Source organism: Acomys minous, assembly GCF_964271855.1.
Source record: "Acomys minous genome assembly, chromosome: 2".
NCBI lineage: Eukaryota > Metazoa > Chordata > Mammalia > Rodentia > Muridae > Acomys > Acomys minous.
In genome coordinates, this window is record NC_140484.1 from 27,729,395 (window position 1) to 27,753,726 (window position 24,332).

The 24,332-nt window shown below is 43.1% G+C and overlaps 1 protein-coding gene across 5 annotated transcripts in view; it reads left to right on the forward strand.

Annotated features, from left to right (window-relative positions):
* SGMS1 (sphingomyelin synthase 1) overlaps positions 1 to 24,332 on the forward strand; it is a 263,266-nt gene that overhangs the window by 210,960 nt on the left and 27,974 nt on the right. For all 5 annotated transcript variants that reach the window (XM_084772244.1, XM_084772246.1, XM_084772245.1 and 2 more), the window contains one exon: positions 14,789 to 15,628. In XM_084772244.1, coding sequence (XP_084628370.1) covers positions 15,006 to 15,628 — 623 coding nt within the window. In that variant the 5' untranslated portion in view covers positions 14,789 to 15,005. The remainder of the gene's footprint in view (positions 1 to 14,788; positions 15,629 to 24,332) is intronic.

Genomic DNA, 24,332 nt, shown 5'->3' on the forward strand with positions numbered 1-24,332 from the left:
GTCTGAGCCCAGCCTGTTATACATAGAGAGTTCTAGGACAGCCTGGGCTACTCAGAGAAGCCCTATCTTGAAAAACAAAACAAAAATATCTCCCTAAATATAATAATAATAATAACAACAACAACAATCACCAACAAGACCAAGACTCATTAAATTTTGCCTCAGGCAACTGTAAGACAATACCCTGCATTTCTGCTATGGCCTTATACACGTTTTTAGGGTAGTCCATCTTCCCTGTGTTCTGTAAGGTGCATGCTCAAGAAGGTGGGGCCTGTAGCATGTAGTCATGTAAGCGTGACTTCACCTCAGAACCATTGGTTTTGTATTTCTTGGAGTCTGCCTAGTAAATATTTCCTTTGGATCGGAGAAATGAAAGCCTGAGACAGACATCTGCTTTCACCAAGTACAGGCTGCGTCTCTGTAACCTGGAAGTCTGAGACCCTTACGCACCAATGCCCAAAGCTTTTGGGGTACCACCCTGATGCCGATGGGGGCTCCATACCCTATGCTCTCTGCTGTACGAGGTGTATGCTTCCTTGTGGCCTCAGAGAGTTAATCTGGGCAAGCTAGTGCCTGCCTTTTGTCCTCCCACTCAACCCCTCTCCCTGCTGTGACATAGTGGGGCCCAGTGCTTGCTCCCCCGGGTGCCATCCTCACTCCACTCTGTCTTGAAAGAACCATGGACCGTGCTACAGAATAGCTTGCTTGAAGCTTGTTTCCTCCCTAGTGCCTTTATGCTTATTCTTTCCCCTTCTCTTTGAGCTATGATCTTTCTGTGCTGACCCAGGATAATCTCAGGCTCATGAACTGAAGCAGTCCCTGCCCCCACCCCCACCCCACCCCCTTCAGCCTTCACAACCCCTGAGACTGTCCATATGGGCCACCATGCCACACTAGGGTTTTAGTATTATTTGGAACACAGGTGATTTGCTTCTGGTCCCAAGTTCTTCAAATTCTGTTATCCCAATCTTTAAACACAGATCTCCCCCCCCCCCCCTCTCTCTCTCTCACAGACACACACACACACACACACACACACACACACCCCTAAACCCTAAGCCTCAGGCTACAAAAAAATTAAGTAAATAAAATTAGGAAACAGAAGTGGTATAAAAATTATGGTCAAGGAGGTTCGGTTGATGCAAAAGGTATTTGAACCAAAACCTTGAGGCAAGGTAGCGAACTGAATTCTAAGGATGTCTGGGGAGGGATATTCCCAGGGGTGCCTCAAGTGCAAAGGCCCTGAGATAGGAGTCTGAGGTAGAGCACACCTGAGAACTGCTGAGGTAGGCGTGAGCAAAAGAGCACACATCAGGGCTCGATGAAGGAGAGATGTGGGTAAGTGGGAAGCAACAGACGGCTTCAGCTTAACCTGTGATGGCTACAACCCACAGGACTCGAACTCAGAAGTGACCTTAAGGGGTCAAGGTGCCAGTGGGAGGACCTCACTGTAGGAGTGTTGCATCGATTATATCTGAAGCAAAAGCTGGTGGGCGTGTTCTCTCAACTGGCACAGGGGTCTGTGAGATATCGGGCATATACACAGCAGAGAAGTTCTGCCAGGGAAGAAGGCAGGTGGAATCGAATTTTACTAAGATTAAGGAGACATGCAGAAGGTTTTTAAAAGAGCAAGCATTTGATTTCACCATTTTAATCTAATTAGACAAAAACTATGGTATATGTGTCCCTGGAGCTCACAGAATGCCGGCAACAGCATTTTGTACACACTAGGTGCTTAATAAATGTTTGGTTTTACTCTGATTCATGATTTGGTTTTCACAGGTAAGTGCACTCTTTAGTCCTTAGTTCCGTTGATGCTGGCTCTCAGGAAGAGACAAGCTCATTACAGTTATAAGTAGATATATTGGAGCTGTGTCTTAGTGTAATGGATGTGCCCCTGGCCCCGTGGTAATCTCTTCCCTGGATGCTGATCAGGTCCCTTGAATGGATAGGATTTTTCTCTAATAGTTACTGAGCTCTCTAAATCCAGAACCATCTGAGGACCTGTGACTCTCGTGTTAGGCATATGGCATGATTTCTCTGCCCTGTAAGGGACACATGGTTTGTAATAAGTACCCCCAGGACTGCTGTCCACATTTTATGGTACAAAAGTGGTTCCCAGCATCATTTGAAAAGCAGTTGTTTGCTGTCTTTAGTGCTAAATCCCACCAATCTCCACATGGTGCAGTGCCCTCCCTCCTTTCTTCCTTTCTTTTTTTCATTACTGAAGATTAAACTGAAGGCCTTGCAAATGTCAGGCCAGTGCTCAGCCACTGACCTCTATCCCCAGCCCTTAAAATCTGATTACATAGCACTGCCAGAGAGGATTTAGACAACAATGAGAAAAGTGGGGGCTTCATATTTTCTGTAAAAGATGAGTATGCATACAGATAGATAAACCGCAAATGTTCTGTTTTTAGTCCATCGCTGTTGGGATAATCTATAAATTTTTGTGTTTTCAGTTTTTGCATTTTCTCATACAAAGCTCAGGGACCCCCCTGAGCCCTTTCCTTTAGGATAGCAGTGGGGTGGTTAATCCCTGCTGTGAATTTTAGAAGGCAGGGCTGTTTTCTATGGGGAAGGGCTTGACTCTGTTAGTAAACTGCCCAGCAAACACAAAACCATGTTTCAGTCTGCAGTACTAAACCAACCAACCACCCGCTGCCGCCACCACCTCCGCCGCTGCCGCCGCCGCCGCTGCCTCCTCCTCCTCCTCCTCCGCCACCACCACCACCAGCACCACCACCACCACCACCACCACCAAATGGGTGGCAAAGCCTGTAATACCCTCAGTCAAAGTGGGAGAGGCAGCTGGCCAAACAGTTCAGAGTCGTCCCAGGCTGCATAGGAGTCTGACGCCAGCCCAGGCTCCCTGAGATCCTCTCTCATTTAAAAAGAAGAGGGGAGGGGAAAAGGAGTGAGAGGAAAAGGAAGAACTAATAAATAAATTTTTGAGCCAGGCTGGTCCAGTGGGTCAAGACGCCTGCCCACCAAGCCTGATGTGACTGAGTTTAATACCTAGGCACCTTGTGGTAGAAGAAGATAACTGCCTCCTGTAAGTTGTACTTTGATCTCCACACATACCCATGGCATGCACGTGCCTACACACAAAACAATAAAGAAATATAATGCGTTTTTAAAGGAGTAAGCAAGCATTAAATGGAAGCCAGGAGTGCTCAGAGCTGCTTACCCTTTTTCTACCGTGGTGGTCTGAATAAGATTGGCCCCCATAGGCTCGCAGTTGAATGCTTACTCATCAGGAATGACACTATGTGAAAAGATGAGCGGGTGTGGCGTTGTTGGGGGAAATGCATTATTGGGGATGGGCTTTGAGGTTTCAATAATCCATGTCAAGCCCGGTGTCCCCCTTTGCCTCCAGATGAGGATGCAGCTCTCTCCTGTGTCCTAAGCACCTGCGTGCATGTCAACATAATGATGATATTGAACCAGACCTCTGAAACTGTAAGCAAGTCACCAATTAAATGCATTCTTTCAGAAGAGCTGCCTTGGTTATGGTGTCTCCTCACAACAGTAGAACAGTGACTAAGGCACCTGCTAAAACAGATTTAAAAGCAAGAATTGGTGTGATTACGTTCTGCACACAACTCTGAAGCAATAACTGGAAACTCACCAGGGTAGCACAGCGTAGATGTGGGACACCACCACCCTAAGGCAGAAAGAGCTTATGCGACATGTCGCCATGTAGTGTGTACTGTATCTTAAGAGCAGGATTTTAAGATGGGAGTCATAGTCAGGGCTTGAAGGGGATGGCTTTGCACAGGTACAACATGGAGGCCAGAGCCGAAACCCTGGTGAAGTGTAGTGTTGTCTAAACCTTGGTGAGTGAAGGGGGTGCATTCCTGGCTGCTGAGCAGTGGAATGCATGGAGCTTGGGCCTTTGGCAACTTAACGAAACCATAGGTAGCCTCTTCCAGTGTGTAGTTGTTTTTATCTAATAAGGTTGAACTTTGTGTGTGTGTGTGTGTGTGTGTGTGTGTGTGGTGTATATGTGTGTGTTTTCCTACAATCAACCCCTTAGCCTCATATTAGATATGTGTTTTATATATGTATATATGACTGGAAGATTTGTAGTCCCTGTTTATTTAAATTCCTTATCATATTCTAAACAATATTTCATATTTGTGATCTATATCATTAAAAAAACATTTTGTCCTGTAATATGTTGCTTATCTTTTTATTTTTGGAGTATTTTGTCTGTAGGTTTAAAGCTGTGATTTATATAATTGTACCATCTGTGTTACTGGTAGAGACTTTAAACACTTGTGGACATGGGAAAACACTTATACTTACTTTGACCTTTAGTTCTGTCCGTGTAAGACTGTACTGATGGACATGCAGCTCTTCCTGAGAAGGAAGAGCTTGTTTGATCCCATGAAGAACAGCCTAGTCATGCTTCTTCAGTTCTCATGTATTTAAAAAAATTATTTTAGCTTGCTTTTTTTTATAGCTTATATGTTTATAATTTAATTGTAACTCAGTAATCACTGTTGATTAAGGTTCTCGCTTTATTGCATTGAGATAATGCTTATTAAATTTTTATGTAAGACAAGGATGCATTTCCAGTGACGCTCTTGGGGCTAATCTCTAGTGAGTGGTGATCTCTGTTATATTGGCTTTCTATACTTCCTTGGAGTCCTAGAAATGGTCTCGTGAGATGGGAGGATAGCTCGGATAGATAAAGATAGCCATGTTGCTAACAATATGTACATACATTAAAACCAGAAAGGGACTGGGAAGAGAGTGTTAGTTGGTGGCCCTGAAAACAGAGGCTGTAGTTCTTGCAGTTGCATTGCCTGGTTGGCCTCCTCTTGAGGGACACTCTCCAGTGTCCTTTAGAACCTGGTGGCTGCTGGGGCAGCCTGTCATCTCATTACTGCTATGCTGCCACCTGGTGGTTCACACCTTAGCTCAAAGGCAGAGCCATGTTGGCAGTCTCTTGGCAACCTGATTCTGTGCTGTGGTGCTGCTTTGCATCATGGGTAAGGCTCTCAACTGAGTTTTAGGTTTGTTTGTTTGCTTGCTTTAAAAAATACTGTTAGTTGAAAAAGAGGTTCAGAAAAATGGGCCATAGATGGCTTGATTACCAGATCTTAAAACCAAGGAGTCACAGATAAATGGAGAGAAGTTGATGAATGAGTGTTGCTTATTTTTAGGAGTTAGCACATTTGCTGCCTGGAAAAGACCCAAATCTAATGTGCATGTAGGTGTGCAGAGGGAGAGATCTGCTCTTGCCTTCCTTGAAGTCCTCAATCCTGTTTTGCCACCAGAAAGAAAAGAGGGGAGAGCTGAGTGAGCACAGTGGCAACCTGGACACGGTGCTTCCGTGGTCACAAGAGCCCACAGCATTCACCGGAAAGCCGCTCATTCAGAAGGTCTCCTTGACTGTTCTTTGGTCAGAAAATAGTGAGCTTAACTAGCTATCAAAGAAGCATTTGAAATGTATTTTGGGAGAGGCACCTGAACTTGATTTCTCCTATCTGGGCCTATGAGTTGTTGCTAATTTTAACCCTGGTGTCATTCCCCAGAGTCATGTTCTTTAGTGAGGTTCTTTGCTTCAGTGGGTCGAGGTAAGTGTGGCATGGTATGTTCTCCTTAGTGAAATGGGAGCCTTTCAGCTAACCAACCACTGGATGTTTTCTGTTCTTCAGTAGACCAGAGAAATGTTGTATACATAGGATGTAACGTATTTTATATTAAATAGGAAACTGTTCTAGGCCTTCCTGCATCACAGTTCAAATGGGGTAGTCCTCAACTGAAAAAGTGCAAGCACACTTTAAGACAGCTGTTTTTACAGTTTTTAGCAAATATGCTGGTCATATGGTACCAGCTTTCCATAGTTCATAGATCATTAACAGCAAAGCTTCAGAGTCAAAACAATATATTTGACAAAAAAAGTCATTCTTGAAGAAAAACAATTTATAAACTAAAATATGTAATCTTAAAGGACATTTTGATACTGTGTGAGAGAACAGAGAGATAAATTTGAAATCACTTTAGAGAACCCCGAGGAAATGCTCAGTGTACGTGAGATGTATGTACATTACTGGTACCATTGTTCTCATGGTTTATGCAGCATTAAAGGGGCACCACTGCCTAGTACAAGGAGAACCGTATTTTTCCGACCATAAGACGCACCCAGTTTTTAGAGCACTAAAACAAGATAAACAGTAGTAAAGCAGTATCGGACCATAAGGCACAACCTGATTTGGCCCCTACTTTTGTGAGTCTGATAAATATGGTAATAGAGTGGAGAAACACAGTTCTGCTTTTAGATGCCAGTAGCAGAGTGAGTGTGAGTGTTCTGATTCTGGTACGGGAAGAGTCCAAGACGGGACAGAATGTGGTAACTGGAGTGATGTGGAAGAGACACAGCAGAGCCTCATTGAAAAGCAGGATGCAATGTTTGTCTGTTTTTTTCGTTGCTCTCTCTTTTTCCTTAAGATAATTAGTGAAATAATAATAGAAGTATTTTCAGCTACTATTTTAGAATGCTTGGTGAACCCTTTTAGTTTGGCAAATTGTATCCCTCCTGTTTCAGTTTTTTGTTTTGTTTTGTTTGTTTTGTTGGGTTTTTTTTGTTTTGTTTTGTTTTGTTTTGTTTTCAAGACAAGATCTAACTATGTAGCTCTGGCTGTCCTGGAACTCACTATGTAGATAAAGTTTGCCTCAAATTCAGAGATCTACCTGCCTCTGCCTCCCACGTGCTGGGTTTTCTTTTCTTCCTTTTCTTTTCTTTTCTTTCTTTCTTTCTTTCTTTTTTTTTTTTTTTTTAGTGATTTCTGTGATTATTTCTACAGTTTAAAAAAGATACTACTTTCCTCTCTTTTTGTATTTTCTTGAGCAGTGTTATGTGAGAAACTTTTTCTGCGGAATATAAAAGGCACACACACACACTCACTCACACAAAGTCTGCTCACCCCCAAAGGGAAGCAATGGCAGCTCAAGTAATGATGATGGCAGAGTCCAACTTGGTGAAGCAGTGGGTTTTTACTGGAGTTACTAACGGAGTCTGGGTGTTTACAGGAGTTTACTTCAGCAGCAGGGACTACTCAAATGCAGCTGCGGTGTGAGAAAAGCCCACCAAGGACATGGCTGCCAAGAGCCTCCCTCTAGCAGCTGTTCACTGCCTCTTGCGAGTCTCCTGGCTTCCCATGCCCATGAAGTTTACTTCCCGGGTCTCACCACGCCTTTCCTCCCTCATGCTTCTTACTTGGAAATCTGTTTATGTGAGCTATATCCAGGTTTTTCTCTTAGAACACTATGTTGGAAGAAGCTTTTTGGTTTTGCTTGTTTGCCATAGTTCTGGAAATTGAACTTGTGATCTCACACATACCTGGCAAGCACTCTGCCACTGGGAGTACACTACTGCTATAGTCCCAGTTCCCTTGGGTTTTAAAAAACAATCTAAGCCAATTGGGCTTTTTCCACAGCCTCAGTTTACTTTTATGACATATTCATAGCTGCACATGCCTTGATATTCTAGCTAATAAAGTGTAGTGTATAGATATTTCAGCACTAACTTTCAAAAGGAAGAGTAGAAAGGCACAGAGTAGGGTGTGGTGGTGTGCACATCTGCTCCTGTGAGAGCTGCTGGAATTTGAAACCTTGTATATGCTCTGACATTGTTAGTGCCACTAGAGTGAGTCCCGATACAAGAATGACAGAGTGTTGATGGGCAAACAGTACAGGAACCCTGCTGGCTCTGGGCAGAGGCAGCTGATAGTTGAGTGAGAATAGATTCTCTTCAGTTTTTGATAAGTGAGTTCTAAGGCTCAAATCCCAATAGAAACTATATCAATGAGTTTTCAGAAAGCCATGCAAATTTTCCCCCATCATACCACCCAGAGGTTTTTCCAAGTGGTCCTTTCCATCTGTAGCTGCCTGAGTGGACAGATAGATACTGAGGGAAATCAGATGGAGGCAGTGATTCTCCTGGTTTGCTGTTTTCTCTCCGGGACAGTGGGGGCTCTCTGAGCCTGGAGTTTTGTTGCGCTTGTAGGTTTGGTGTTGGTTTTATCGTTGTTGGTGGATTGGCTCACTTCTCGCTATTATTTTGTTTTAATATGAAGGATTTGGGGTTCTGTTTATAGATTCTACTTATGTCATCAAGCCTATTTCATATTTCTAAAGAAAGCTGGTGTAGGAAGCATGTTTTCAGCTTTAGAGTGAAGCTTTCATATTTCAAAAAATACACTTAGAAGAACAAAAAGAGTTTTTTCTCTTCCAGACAAAAGTAAAATGTGCTTATCAGAGAGATATTTAAAAACTTGGAGGGAGAAAGCAGAACATTATTTTAATCATTTCTGATATCTGAAGACAACGGGAAGTTAACAGATAATGTCTTGGTATTTATCATCTTACATATTAACTACATTGATATTCTGTTGTATAGCTGGTATTCATGAAACTGTAAATATAACTATAAATACAGAAATGTGGTACAATCTTTAGTGGGAACTTAGTCATCTGTTGTTTAATGCACTTTATTGTATTTCCTTTTTTTTCTGTAATAAATGATGCCTTGGAATCTCTGATTATAGAATTTTTATAGAAACACCATGCCGTGAAGTGTCTGGGCTGGAGCAGACTTTGCTGGTAATGGGCTTCTCCGAAATAGACTGAACCGTGGTATATAGGACACAGCTCGCACGACTGCTTTCTTGTCATTATATCCTATTAATTTTGCCAACCAAAAATCACTTTCTCATACATTGTGGCCTGTATAGTTCAAGCATTTGTGGGAGTGGAGAGTTGAAAAGGGAGATTAGAAACTGTAGGGCAGCCACTGAGAAAGAGCACTCCGCAGAGAGTATGGAATGTAAGCATTAAACACGATTCAAATGAGCAAGGCCAAGTGGAAACTGGAAGATGTCACCAAATGCAGAACTCAGAGCCAAAGTCTTAGAGCCAAAGACTTAGCAGTCTGGCTAGACCAGAAGGCAGAGCTGTACGTTTTATAAAGCATGCCCTCCTCGAAGCTCCACAAAGTAGGTCAGCATACACTTAGCTGAAGGAGCTGCTTTCATAAGGGATGCTTTTATTTGTGAACCAAAGCTGGATTGTGGAATTGTGAGCACTACATGTAACAGCAATTGAAAATAAAGGCCAGGGTAAAGGTTACAGCATCTAAAGGAATCTTCTTCTGACACTGTAGAAGTATGTAGCTCTTGAACTCTATATTATTACTCTAACCTAACCTTTCATATATAATTTTATAAATTTTTCTTATTTAAATTAATTTTTCAAGTACTAAATAAGAAAGTGTACAACCTATTACAGTTGCTCTGGAAAAAGTAGTCAGCAGATATCCAATTGGAGTTATTGGGGAAGTAAACATTTCTTTCACTGAATAGGTCAATTAAGTTATTGTTGACATTTATGGAAAGTTCTAGTAGATTTGGAAACACCTAAATTTGAAGCATCTGTAAAATGTCAATTTGTTTCAGAGTAAAGTGATATGAAATATTGATTTGTATTTTATTTTGTAATCAATTCCTAATTCTAGTCTTTTCAGGGATATGTTATACTGTTGTAATAGGTTTTTGAGACAAGATCTTGCTATGTAGCCCAGGCTGGTCCTGGGCTCACCACCTTCCTGCCTTAGACTCCCAAGTACTGGGATTGCTATCATAATCCTGTCATTTTTAAAACCCTGTGTCCCACTTAATTCTGGTGGTAGGTTTTTGTTAAGGCCAACACTGTTTGGTTTCTAGACACTGTTCCAGGTGACAAGACCAGATAATAGTTTCATTTGAAGAAGTATAAGCAAATAGTCCTCAATAATTTATTTTATGGTTTTGCCTGGTTGAATCATTTTTGCATCTCCAGAATGATTGCCTTAGCTTATTTTTCTTCCTTGTAGATCTGGCGTTCATAATTAACTATAAATTCATTATATGGTGGTGTGGCATAAACTTGAAAGGGTTTTTATAATATTAAAGACGGAAGTATCTATTTTAAGACTCTGAGCCCAATTGAATTTTGTATAATTATTTTTCACTTGGTTATGACCAAACAGAAAGTCCTGCTGGGCTCCCACCCTGTGGTGAGCGTGTGTTGCAGGCCTGCCCTTAATAACTAGAGTACCACCACTGCTATAGGATGCCATCCTCCACGCTTCAGCCTTTGAGGCTGTTAACCGTCTGGCAGCAGGAATGCCCTACAAAGCTCCTGAGCTGTAAAGCCATGTGTTTCTTAGGTATACAAGTTTAAACAAATCAAAATCTGCCAGGAGCCATGCATGCAAAAAGGGCCTGTGGCAAGCAAGTGAGCATCCTGGAGGCAGCCCGCTGTTTCCTGCAAGACTGAGGGGTGGGTGAGCCCTGGTTGAGGCACAGCCCCAGGGACTTGGCCTCTTCCTGCTGCTGCTGTGCCTTTCTATGCTTGTCATTGCTGTATCTCTTGTATACCTGGCATACCATAGGGAAATCCCCACTGCCTATGCTCTGGTGTAATTGCTTCACTCTGTTGGGCAGATTTCCTGCAGAATCAATATGAAGATGAATTTATAATTCCTGATAATGGTTTTATAGAATTCCTGATTGGATTCAAGTAGCTCTAAGGCACCATCACCACCACCACCACCACTCCGCAGAATAGAAAAGGTTCACTTCCGTATCTGCGGCCAAGCCCCGAAGTCTCTGAACAAAGTTGATAGCAGTGGCTGCTGAAAAGCTGTCTAGTAGGTCACTTCCACAGGTGTTAGTTTTTCCAGTTGCCTGATTTCAGCTCCAACTGCAGGAAAACAGCACAAGTGTGCTTGTTTTCAAGCCTCAACATTTACTTAAGAATAAAGGTTTGAGGCTGGAGAGATAGCTCAGAGGTTAAAAGCATGCTCTGTTCTTCCAAAGGTCATGAGTTTAATTCCCAGCAACCACATGATGGCTCACAACCATCTACAATGAGATCTGGTGGCCTCTTCTGGCATGTAGGCACACACGTGGGCAGAATACTGTATAAATAAATAAATCTTTAAAAAAAAATAAAGGTTTGTTTCCTCATGAAATTGGAAAAGTGTCTAGCTCTCTGTTAGAGAGATGGATCATTAAGAATGTTGCCTAAAAGTGACAGCTTCCATAAACATTTACAAAGTGCTGCTGTGGGCCCAGCTGGGCATCGGAAAAGAAGGTAGGATGACATTTAAAGAATAAGATGCTTAATGGAGAAACCGATGGCTTTTGTTTCTATATGGTGACTGGATTCTCATAGTGGTTGTAGCCTGTATGGAGGTGGGTGAGGCAGTTATTAGGCATGTAATTTAGACAAAATAGCCTAGGAACCGGCAGAGGATTTCAATAAGGCTGCCTGACATATTTATGCTACAGAACACCATCTGAGTGGCCTCCCACACAAACACATTGGATGGTTAGATTCTGTTCCGTGTCACAGATGTTAGTGAGGGTATGGAAAGCCTGTGGACATGGAAGACCTCAGGAAGACTCAGCACTAATTTTCAAGGAGAAGATGGGATTACAAGTCAGAGGAAGTGCAGGGTCTGCGTTCAAGAGGGAATTCCGCTCTTTGTGGTCCTCACTGGCTACAGAATAGAAAATGTTGGCCTGCCTTGTAGCCTGTGTTTGAGCGTTCGCCTGGCTATCAGAAAAGGCCTGATGGACTTGACTTTGCAAGATTCTTATTCTTCTCTTCAGCCAATGCTTGCCATGCTAGAGAGATGTCAGTGGTTCCTGAACAGCGACTCCTTTGGGGTTTGACCAGTGTTTTCACAGGGGTCCCGCCCGACCATCTGCATGTCAGATATTTACATTATGACTCTTAGCAGTAGCAAAATTACAGTTACGAAACAGCAAGGAAAATAATTTTATGCTTGGGGGTCACCACAACTGAACTGTATTAAGGGGTTGCAGCATTAGGAAGGTTGAGAGCCACTGCGCTGCATTAAGTTGTCTCCCACAATCTGATTTGTCTCTGTGTGAAGTTTGTTCTCTCGGTAAAGAGGTGGTTTGTCTACTTCTGCATCGGAGAGAAGTGATAGAAGTCTTGGCCTTGGTGTAATCTGTGATCTGGAGGGTAGTGGCACACTTCCTGTGCTAGTCACGGGATGGAAGAACTTGGGGGAGAGTTAGTCCTTTTCCCTTGGACCTGAACATGAAATACAGACCTTTTTTTTTTTTTTTTCTTTAGCATTCTCTTGCAGATGTGTTCAGGGTTTCACTGATACTTACCCTAGATTTGATGAGTGCTTAAGGGGAGGCCTTGGGTCTTGTGCCAGGGAGACAGACCTCATGTCCTGCGCAACCTTGTGCCAAGACTCAAGTTTGGTATGCACGCCTTCAGCACTCTAGGCTGTGCCCACCGCATTTGCGGTTCCTCAGCAGCAGTGGCTAAGAGTGTGCAAACAATCAGGTTGACTTTCTTTCTTTCTTTCTGCTCATATTTTTCTTGACTGTTACATAGTTTTGATCAGTTTAAAGAGTGCCATTGTTGGGTTTATTTCCCATTAAATAGTCTACACACTGGTAGGGCTATGTGCGGTGGTAGTGGCCAGTTGTTGTTTGAGTGGGGATTAAGCCCTGGGGACATGAAGTCGGTAGCTGCTTGAAGGTGCTGCCTTTGCAAGGCTCGCAGCTGCTTCTGGGAGTCTGTAGATGCTAAGTAGGATAGAGCATGCGGGGGAAGATGTATAGCACCCAGAACACTTGGGAGCGACTGGATTCTGTTCTTAGGGTGGGTACTGCTGTTGGTGCTGTTAGAAATGGGAAAACGCTGTCCTACTTCATTCTAGAATCAAATTGGGGCTTCAGTGTAAGACGAGTTGGAAAGAAAAGGGGCCAAAGGGGGTTGGGGAGGGAGGAGGACAGCTTAAAGAAGTCTGTGTGAGAAGTCCCTATAAGCAGTTTCTCTACCTGGGAATGCCTCAGGTGTTTAACACCCTAGTGTGTACACACAGAAGGATGACAGTACGCACTGAGTGTGCTTGGCTGGGGAAGGGTCCTCCTAAAGCCCAAGCCACTTTACCAGATACTGTCCCATGAGAACATTCTTAGGGAAGCGATGTCGCTAGTAATTTCCAGCTTGTAAACTTTTAGGTCTGCAGAAAGGTTTCTGTGGTTAGCACAATAACCATCTCAGAGAAAACCTGACTGGTAGAGTGAGATAAAGAGAACAGGACTGTTGAATATGACTGATAATTTGAAATGAGATAGGAAAGATGTGAGCATCAGCAAGCCCCTCTGAAAATTACTGCTTACAGAGCTCTGGTGTTTTGTCTGCTTTCATATACAGACTCAGTCACTGACAACAGTCCTAGGAAGGAAATGTTTTATTGTTACTGTGACCATTTTAAAGATGAATAAGCTGAAGCCCAAACAATGGGTCAAGCAGGGGAGGTACTGGGACCAAAGCCATGCTTCATAGCTCTGTTGTTTTCATATAAAGTTGGGTCTTCTGCTGGGTTTTGGTTTTGTTTGATTTTGAGACAGGGTTTTTGTTTTTGTTTTTATGGTTTTTTGAGGCAGGGTTTCTCTGTGTAGCCTTGGCTGTCCTGTACTCACTTTGTAAACCAGGCTGGCCTTGAACTCACAGAGATCTGCTTGCCTTTGCCTCCCTGAGCACTGGGATTACAGCTGTGTGTCATTGCACCTGGTTCTTAATATTTTTAGTGATTGTTATAAAAATAGTATGTGCTTACTAAAGAAGACAGTGGCAGAAGACCCAGAATACACTCAGAATCACTAAGTATAATCACTTAGCCAGTCTGTCTTCCCACTGGCTTTCTGCAGTTCTGTACGATAGTCGAGGAATATGGTTGTATCTGTTCTGTATGTGTGCCTAGGTGGATCCTGCTTTTGAGTCTTCCCTAGCGCATAGGCCTTTGATTGTCATTACACCACCAGTTAAGTGTTGTAAGGAACACATACATTGGGCTTAGATCTTATCTATACACTCAGCTATGGGGAAGTCCCTTGACTTTTATAGAACTTGTCTACTATTATAAGTGAGAGGTAGGTCGAGCCTACTGAATCTACAGAATGTCGAGGAGGGACTGTGTCCCTGGCCCTGGGCTCTGCCTATGTGTCAGCACAGTCATCCATGGTGATACTCTCTCCCATATTAGGCTTCATGCATGTTTGGAGGGGAAAATGCTTTTTGGAAAAGAGAGAGAGAATGCTGGGAGAGGGAGAAAGTATTGTAAATTATTGGACCATATGATTTTTTGTTGTTGTTTCTCAAGACTGAGTGTCTCTGTGTAGCCCTGGCTGTCTGGGACTTACTTTGTAGACCAGGCTAGCCCCAAACTCACAGAGATCCACCTGCCTTTCTTTGCCTCTTGAGTGCTGGGATAAAAGGCATGCGCCACCACGCCCAGCTGGACTAGCATTTCTGTGATTTCCTTCTGTGATTCTTAAGTTGTCACATACTGTGCACATTTCCAACACTCCTCGCAAGAGAGATTGCTGGATTAAACAAATTTGACAGATTCTCTCACATTATGTCACAGGAGTGTGTTAGGTACAAAGAAAATCACTGATCTCTGCTGAGCAGTGTCCAGCGTCTGTTGGGTTTTTCCTAAGTACTCTAGAGAACCATCCACCGCTGCCCCCTGACCTTACACATGTTCAGATCCAATTTAATGATCTGTCACAGAAGACTGAGGAGCAGGGAATGGGTAGTGCTTAAAACTAACACACTTGACAGAGTTCACCAGGGATGCCCTTCTGTTTTCATTATGTACATTGAGCCTTTTTGCATTTTGAAGGAACTGATCTAGAAATTCCCATGGTCCTGATCTTCTCTTTTGCTTCCACAGAAGGAAGAATCCTGTTCAGAAATGAGGCGAATTAATGTCTGGACACCGTTACATGAAGTGTTTTAAAACTGCCCTGACCATCTTGCCAAATGAGTCTCTGCTCATGAGACCCAACAAGATGAACCAGCCAAGGAGGGATGGTGCCCTGCCCTGTATGAACAGTGACTGCTGACGTCTGAGAGCAAGCTGGGGGTACTGACTGTTGTCTGCCAATACCATGAAGGAGGTGGTTTATTGGTCACCCAAGAAGGTGGCAGACTGGCTGCTGGAGAATGCTATGCCAGAATACTGTGAACCTCTAGAGCATTTCACAGGCCAGGACTTGATCAACCTAACCCAAGAGGATTTCAAAAAACCCCCACTGTGCCGAGTCTCGTCTGACAATGGGCAGCGGCTCTTAGATATGATAGAGACCCTCAAGATGGAGCACCATATGGAAGCACACAAGAATGGCCACGCCAACGGGCACCTCAGCGTTGGCGTTGACATTCCCAACCCCGATGGCAGCTTCAGCATCAAGATTAAACCTAACGGAATGCCAAACGGGTATAGGAAAGAGATGATAAAGATCCCCATGCCAGAGCCGGAGCGCTCCCAGTACCCCATGGAGTGGGGCAAAACTTTACTGGCCTTTCTTTATGCACTTTCCTGTTTTGTTCTCACTACAGTGATGATCTCGGTCGTCCATGAACGAGTACCTCCTAAGGAGGTGCAGCCTCCACTACCGGACACATTTTTTGACCATTTTAACCGGGTGCAGTGGGCCTTTTCTATTTGCGAAATCAATGGCATGATCCTTGTAGGACTCTGGTTAATTCAGTGGCTGCTCTTAAAATACAAGTAAGTAGAGTCTGCGTCGTCCTGAGATCCAGCGCTGATAGGTGTGCAGTTAGACATCTAGTCATCCCATGGAAATGAAATATACCGAGTGTTGAAGTCAAAGCTTAGTAACTCCCCTTAGTGACTCCATCCCATTTTGAAACCACACACCCCACCAGATTAACTGAAGCTCCTACAGCTTTGAGAGCGTATTGTGTTCGTTGCCTGTTTGATTTAAGATTCCTCCAGATCATGAGTAGTGATGGTCTGTTTTCAGGTAATGGGAAAGAAAACACTCAGATAGTGTTAAAAAGTGCAGGCTGTTTAACAGTGGGGGACACTCCTTAATCTTGGTCAGTGTTTACTCAGGTGAATTGTTGGCAGTTGGCCTTTGTTCTGTAAAAGCTGGGATAGCTCCTCCCCCCATCTTATCAATAAGTAGTCATAGTTTTTGACATGTAGAGTTTAGACAGGCTACAATGGCTTTGGTTGGGGGAAAAAATCATACCTCATTTAAGCAGATAGAATGCCATACAATCTGTATCATTCTACCTTAAAGATTGTAGGTGGCTATCTTTCAGTTTCTCAGTAAATACCTGTATTTAGTTTTAGTCCCAAGCTCTAACTACAACAGGGACCTCCTACAGTGAGCTATTTACTTAGATAACATCTTCCTTTGTTTTAATTTATTGTCACTGTTCTTAGTGTCGTTTTCTTCCTATAATGGAACATCTTTGTGGCTTCCCTGTATGTGGTTGGGGGTTGAGAATTACCGTTTCTCTCTACCCACCAGACTTGAGCATCAGTACCACAGTGTCCTGGCCACAGCCCAAGCTTGCTGCCAACCACCCCTGGGGCAGTGTCACCACACACACATAGTGAACAAGGCCATGCCTGGGACTGAGGCCAGAGCTGGGACTGTGTCCCTACAGCCCTGGGATTGCCGCTGTCTGGGGCAGCTCCTGATGAGGGGGCCAACATCTGTTTGAGTTTCTCACTGCTAGACTGAGTTGTCTGAGCCCAAGTATGGCTGGATATTAAAGAAGTCATAGTCCATCTAGAAAACAAGATGCAAACGAAGAGTTTCTGTTGCTTTTTTTTTTTTCTCCTGACTGCTTTCTAGTAGGATATCCTCTTTCTCAGTTTCTGGAGCCATATACCTGCAAGTAGAAGGCGAAGGCATCTGCTGACTTCACCAGGGTCTCCATCTTCACTCTGACAAGTCACGGACGTAGCCAAGTGTTTACTCGGGGCTCGTTTGACAATTTTACAATTTAAGTAGAATTTGAAGTAGATTTAACAGACTGTGCTACCTTTGAGTTGTTGGGAAGAAGCATTATTTGTTGTTGTTGCTCCAGTTTTGAGAGGAATCTGCTGCAAAAACAGAGATGTCTGGGATCCCTTGCATAGATGCCACTGGCTGACAACCATTAGTTCTACTTTGCCCTTAGGAATATTTTTCCCCTAAAAGCCCGTTGAAAAAAATTTCAATTTCCTTTTCCTTTACAGAGGGGAGGGGAGTTCAGTTAAGTTTCCTAGGGTTTTGCTTTGTTTTTATGAGTGCACTTCCTGGATTTTCATCAAAATTTGTACACACAGATAAATTTACTGTCCCACAATGTAACTCAGTAAGTCAGATTGATTCTATCACAGAATTGAGACTTTATATGATTTTAGTCTTGTTTTCAGGACACTTCCTAATCACAAGACTAGTTTCTTTTAAATGGTTCATTTTTTCTAGCAGGAGATTTTAACAAAATCTTTTTTTTAAAAAAAGATTTATTTATTGTATATGAGTGTTTTATCTGCAGAAGAGGGTATCAGATAACAGCATAGATGGTTGTGAGCCACCATGTGGTTGCTGGGAATTGAACTCAAGACCTCTGGAAGAGCAGGCAGTGCTTTTAACCACCGAGCCATTTCTCCAGCCCTCACAAAACCTTTTTCTCCTTAAACTTTACCTTTTTTTTATATATATATATGGTTTTGTTCTGTTTTTTGTTTTTGCTTTTTGAGACAGGGATTTTCTGTGTAGCCCTGGCTGTCCTGGACTCACTTTGTAGACCGGACTGGCCTCAAACTCTCAGCAGTCGCCTGCCTCTGCCTCCCAGAGTGCTGGGATTACAGGAGTGTGCCTGGCTTCTCCTTAAACTTTCTAATTTGGTATTCTCCTGGTACTTACTGCCAAGACTGTAGTAAATTATTTAGTTAACTAGCTCAACAGCAAGAGCCTATTGGAGTAGGGCTGGAATAGGCCACCTGGGGTCTAGCCCTACCTGTAGCTTTACATGCTAGGTAGCTTAGATGAATCTTTTCACATGTGGTTTCTGTTGCCCTAGAAACTTTTTAAATTGGCCCTAGTATTTCTGGGTAAGCTACTGTGATGGAATTTGATTAGTTGGGAAATTTTAACTTGAATGCATGCAGCTGAGGCTTCTTTAAGATCCTCACTATAGCTTCTGTCTTTGGAAGTAGACTACTGCCCTAAACATCCCCAACCCTATTGTCTGTGAGCTCTTTTAGTGTATGTGACACTCCAGGCATGGAAGAGTGGGAGGGTACAAACTGACAGAGCGAGAAATATATATGTTCATGAGTAGCATCCCTGGCTCTCATCAGGAAGACAAAAACTTTTGTGCTGTTAAATAGATACACCACTGAATCTTTTGTACTGTTACGCCACCCCCTCCTCGTGCCCCCAGCACCCATACCCATCTCTAGTTCGTTGGCTGTTGCTGTGCAACATTTATGTACCATTTTGAAAACATGGAACTTCTGGTTATGGGATGCTCTCCCTGATTTTCCTTGTTTCTCTGCTTGACTCTTGTGGATTTGGCCCCTCTCCCTAGTGTCCACCAGCTGAGATGGCTTACCATTAACCTTAGTCAACTCTTTAGAATCAAAGCTGTTTGGCTAGTATTAAGTTCCCAACAAAGCCCAAATCCCCCCACATTATTCTGACTCTAAGAATCCCGGAGTCCTTAAAAAGCCAGCCTATTCTTTCTTCCTTTGTACTCTCTATCTTTAGAGAAAAGATAAAGCTGTCAGGGATGGTGCACTAATTGAGAAGTGAGACCACTGGAATTTTGGCCCTTAATAGCCAGACTTTTAGGGTTCTGTCCACCTAGATTATGAGTTGGTGATACTCAGCTCTGTCTTGTGTTATATACAGCTGTCTTTCACTGTGAAAATAGGTTCTGAACTTTGTTTGGTTTTTAAAATTGTAAATAATGTTGTCTCCCCCATGTAGAGTCGGAGTTTCAAGCTACTGACTAGGAAAAATTACCTGGAAATCTCTACCTTTGTGTCAGACTTCACTGCAAATCAGGTACCCCTGTTTTAAGAGAGACCCATGAAGGGCTATCTGAGTTTGCAGACTGATGGGGCTGAGACTCGGGACTCTCCGTGTGTGGCTCTCAGCTAACACAGTGGTACTTTTGCATGGTTCCTATGGCCCCACCCTGTCAGGACAGTGCAAACCCTTGTCAGAGAAGACAGCACTGGAGTTTCCAAGTCAGGTTTTCTTACGAGGGTGAGTGTAAGACTAAGTGTGCTAATCGGGGTGCCTCAGACTCTCCAGGACCAAAACTAGATTTGTGAGCTGAGTTTTCTAACGTGTTCCCCACCTGTCTCTAGAATAGTTCAGTTGGTACTGTCAATTCTTTTTATAGGCATGCCTCCTCTTTTCATTTCTAATTGGGGATCCACACTGTGGACTCAGATAAAGAAACACCTTCTTGTCTTTGGAGCTCAGGGTTCTTCACAATTGAGTTTAAGTCTGACCTATTTTACCTGCCACTACTCCAGTCCCCTGTAAACACCTTAGCTCATTACCACTTTCCATCCTGTCAATTCTATGTGTTGAATTTAAAAAAAAAATGTATGTATATTTCCTTAAAGGAGTCATGGTCATCACTCCTTTTTGTCTCCCCATGCCTGTGACAGAGCCTGGCACATATAAACACAATGTGTTCATTTTAAACCCATCCATCCATCCAACTCAACTTGAAGTCAGTGAGTAACCTCCTATCTGCCAGCAGTGCTAGACCCTGGGGAGTGCTCTGTGGTAAGAAGAGGACCTCTAGTGATTAGTCTGGCAGAGTGAGGCAGGCAGTAGACAACTGAGGATATGACATCAGTCAGTGTAAGGGAGATAGAGACAGTGAGTGAGTCAGCATCAGGCCTCAGGAGTGTTGGAAATAGGGCCGAAGTTTTATTTTCAGATTGGTTAATTATGAAAGGCCACTGGTGAGATAGCAGGTCAGCAGGTGCCTGAGTCAAATGAAAGACAACCCCAGGCAGGTATTTAGGAAAGAATATTCCAGATAGGAGACAACACCCAAGTGTTTGAGAGTGGGCTTCTTTCTTTGGTTCAGTTGAGCCTCAAAGCATTTGAAGTGGCCCAGTGAGCTGGGGGAGAGGGTGACATAGAGTGTAGTGAAATACGGACAGGGCCTCAAATGGAACCAGTGGAGTTTGGGTTTAATGTGTAGCAAACCACTGGCAAGGAATGATACAAACACACTTGTATTTGGGAGACTTATGTAGGGTTAGCAAGATACTTACTTAGGACATCTACTACCAAACCTTAAAACTGGAGTTTGGGTCTCAGAACCCATATGGTGGAAAGAGAGACCTAACTACCAACAAGTCATCCCAATACACACACACACACACACACACACACACACACCCCAAATAAAGAAATACACTAAAATTAAAAAAAAATGATATGGCTGCTTTGTAGACAACAGTACAGCAAGGATTGAATCCAGATTTTTATATTTGACTTACAGAAGGAGATTCCACTTATTCGAGGATTCTCACAACTGTTGTCAAATAGATTTTCCTTGAAACAAGTCAGTAATCCATATCCTTTGCTGCTTCATTTGTTTGTTTGTTTTTCTGTTGTAGTTTGGGGGCCAGACCTTTACCTAAGAAGAGTAATAAGCTAGGTGGGTGAGGGACATATTATCTAAGAGTGAGTGGATGCACCAGTAGTGACCCATTGGTAATGTAAATATTTGAAGCAAAAAGAAAGAGTGTTGGATTATAGGGTGGACTCAAAGGAGCTCCCTGGTAGCAATGCTTGGGGTAAGGGCGAGCATTACCACATAATGAGCTGCAGGCCCCAGTGGGATTGCTTGATTAGTGGAAATGATCATTGAATGGATTCTTTGAAGACTGACCCCAAAAGGAAGGAAGCAGATAAAGGAAATGGTTTGGCAGATCCTGCTTATGTCTTTTTGGACATTTAAAAGTGTCCCCACACATGCAATTCCCAGTGTTGCTCTTCTGGGCTGATTCTTAAAGTACTAAGATGAGGCTTTAGTGTTTACCAACAGTTTGTATTCTCTGGTCAGAGATCTCTTCAGGAAAAAAATTAGTTTGGGGGATTGTTTTTTGTTTTGTTTTGTTTGTTTTTTACATTTGTGTTTTTATGTACATGTGTTTGCCTGCCTGCATGCATGTATGCCTGCCATGTATGTACCTGGTGCCTGAGGGTGTTGGAGTTCCTACAACTGAGTTTGTTGGATGGCTCTGAGCTGCCGCTTAGAAACTAGGAACCAAAACCCAGGTCCTTTGCAAGAACAGAAGTACTCTTCACAGTGAGCCTTTCTTCACTTTTAATTCCGATTTTGAGAGGAAGTGAGAAAGAGGAGGAGGAAGAGAAGGAGGAAGAGAAAGGAGGGGGAGGAGGAAGAGGAGGAGGAGGAGGAAGAGATAGGAGGGGGAGGAGGAAGAGGAGGAGGAGGAAAGAGAGAAGGCCAAGTAGAAAATAGGCAGTTGGAGCTGATGACTGAGACTTACTCTACAGTACCTCCTCTACCACTGAGATACATTTACCTCATATTTAGTTTCCAACCAAAGTTGTGGTTTGGGGAGTCTTGTATATTTGGTAGTTTTTGCCACCACAAGCCTATAGTCTTCCCCTTTCTTCTAATACTTGAGTTTAATCTCTGAGGACAGGATCTTTGGGCTGATTGGCAACTGTGTCTGACTGAAGCGAATTTAATCACTGAGGTCTGTTTGTTATTAACAAACAGGGCTGTCCACTGACATTTGTCTTTTATTTTGCTCTAGGTCAGTTCCCTCAGTGCTTATTTTCACTTAAGCTGACTATCAAAATACTCATCCCTCTCCAATCCCGTGATAGTTGATGACTACAGAAACTGTCAGCACATTGTCCCTTGTTCTCTTGTCTTTGATGGTGATGATTAAATAGAGTGCTTGTTTTCTAGGTTCCAGATGAGCCATTTGCTGGGGTCAGTTCACTCTCTCAGCACTTAGTCTTACGCTATAAGTAGACCAGAAGGCTCTTCTCTCATTAGCGTTCCCACCAGCATCCTTTTCTGTTTAGTTATTTACCATGCATTATCACAAAGGCCATAGGCAGGGATCTTTGAAATCTCTTGACTAGCAGAGTGGCAATCTACAGGAAACAAGAAGCTAGTTTGGTTCAACACATCTCATTAGTCAGTGTTGGTTCAAATTTCTGGAGTTTGACCCAAAGTAGTTATTTTAGGCATATTTCACAGTTTGGTGAATATTTATTCTGGTGAAAATCCATTCTATCCCACATAGAAAACAAAGGATACATAAATCTCTTTAGGAAGGAACAAAGTAAGCTAAATACAGATCAGATGTGACTACTTTGCAACTTTTTGTAAAGTCCATAATCATGGGTCCTATGGATTGACTGAGAAACAAAAGCTTACAAGGAAAGGAAAGGTCCAGGGGAGGATCCAGTGCTGTCTCCAGCCACACAGTGCGAAGGTCACCAAGTTACGTACCACACTGGTTCTCAGCCTTCTGGGCTGATAGCAGGTCACACATTCCTTCCCTTGAAGAAACAGTCCTGTGTGTTTCATAGTCCAAGTTCCCTGGTGGTTCTCTGTGAGCTCAAAGACCTTTGTGCTTCCCACAGTTGTGTTGGAAGGTACAGCGGAGAATGAAGCCGTCTGAAAACACACACTCTGGGGGACTTTCTCATTGATCTTACAGTGATACGACAAATGTCCCACCTCAGGAGCACAAAGTTCCCTCATGCTACTGCAGTGTTTTTGGACACTCATTATTTGATTGGCTGGTAAGCTGTCATAGTTCCCTTCATCGAAAAACAAAAGAGGAGCTCAAAATAATCTCATCTTTTTTCTTTTCTCTTTTCACTTCCCATATGGGTAGCTGAATCTATTGTATGTTTACTCAAAAGTCTCTTTTATTCTGCAAATTTTCTTCCATGTCAAAATCTTTTCATCCATTCAAGAGGCAGATTCTAAAATAGCTGATGTTTGAGTAACATTTTTTTACACAAATTATATCACTGATTCAATAACCCTTTTAAAATAAATGCTGTTATTCTTACTCTTTTCTCTCAGTGTAGGTTACTGAGCCTTGGAGAATCTGTTCACTTGTCCCACATCCCATAGGAACATATGTCAGGAAGTGAAGGCTCTTTGGTATAAGCCCAGTCTCGAACTTTCCTACTATAACAAGCACTCTCCACAAATGTATTTTCTTAGCACATACAGGGGCACTAATTCCATGTGCAAAGTATGAGTAGAGTAAAAGCAGATATGTTCAGTGTTTCTATAATAACAAGGTGTGTTGCTTTCATCTGGAAGACAGTGAATGTGTTGCCAAGATGTGCTTGCCAACCCTTACAGCTGTCATGTCATGTCTGTTCCCTGTACATTGTGGCAGATGGACCTAGTTGGGTCCTAGCGGCAAGTTGTCTTATAATCCCCTAGGTAAGTCAGAACCACCTATTTAGAATGAATGTCTCTTTCTTCTGAAGTCCTAAGCTGACTGGCCAGGTGCCTCAGTTAGTTTTATTGCTGTGAAGAAACACCATGACCACAGCAGCTCTTAGGAAGGGAAACATTTAATTTGGGGCAGGCTTAAAGTGTTAGAGATTTAGTCCATTACCTGCATGGCGAGAAGCATGGCAGCATGCAGGCAGACGTGATGCTGATGCTGAATAAGGAGCTGAGAGTTCTACATCTTGCAGCAGGCAGCAGGAGACTGGGTGTGTGTACCACACTGGGCGTAGCCTGACCATAGGAGACCTCAAAGCCAGCCCCTACAGTGACACACTTCCTCCAGAAGGCCACGCCTCCTAGTAGTGCCACTCCCTATGGGCCAAGCATTTAAACAGGTGGGTCTGTGAGGGCCAGTCCTATTCAAACCACCACATGAGGCTTCTCCAGGTTTATTGTCCCACTTTCAATTTCTTGAGCAAGTTTGTGGGTTGGTGGTGGTGGTTGTTGTTGTTGTTGTTGTTGTTTCCTTCTGATTCTGACCCGTCATTCTCTGTAGGCTCAGGACTGAGTTGCTTTCCTACTTTCCTGGGGACGTTCTCTGACCTTTCCTCCCAGGTCATCTGCACTCCTAGCTTCAGCTTGGCCTCTTTTCTTCTTCTAGGAACATTGTGAGACAAACTGTGAGGCCAGGGGGCAGATTCAGTCCCACATGGTCTTACCTGGGCTCACCTTTTCTGATTTTCACCATTTCAGATTTCATGACTTACATAATCTAGGCCAAAGGACTTGAATAGGAGTAAGATTTCCATGAAAAACCACTAAATTGATTGATCCCAGAAATTTGTCTAAGTTATTCTGTGTTAGTCTTTTAACGGAGTCAAGTTAAAATTTTATAACACTAAATCCAAAGTAAGGGATGCTCTTGGGTATAGCCAGGTTAATAGTGGTAAATTATGCTATTT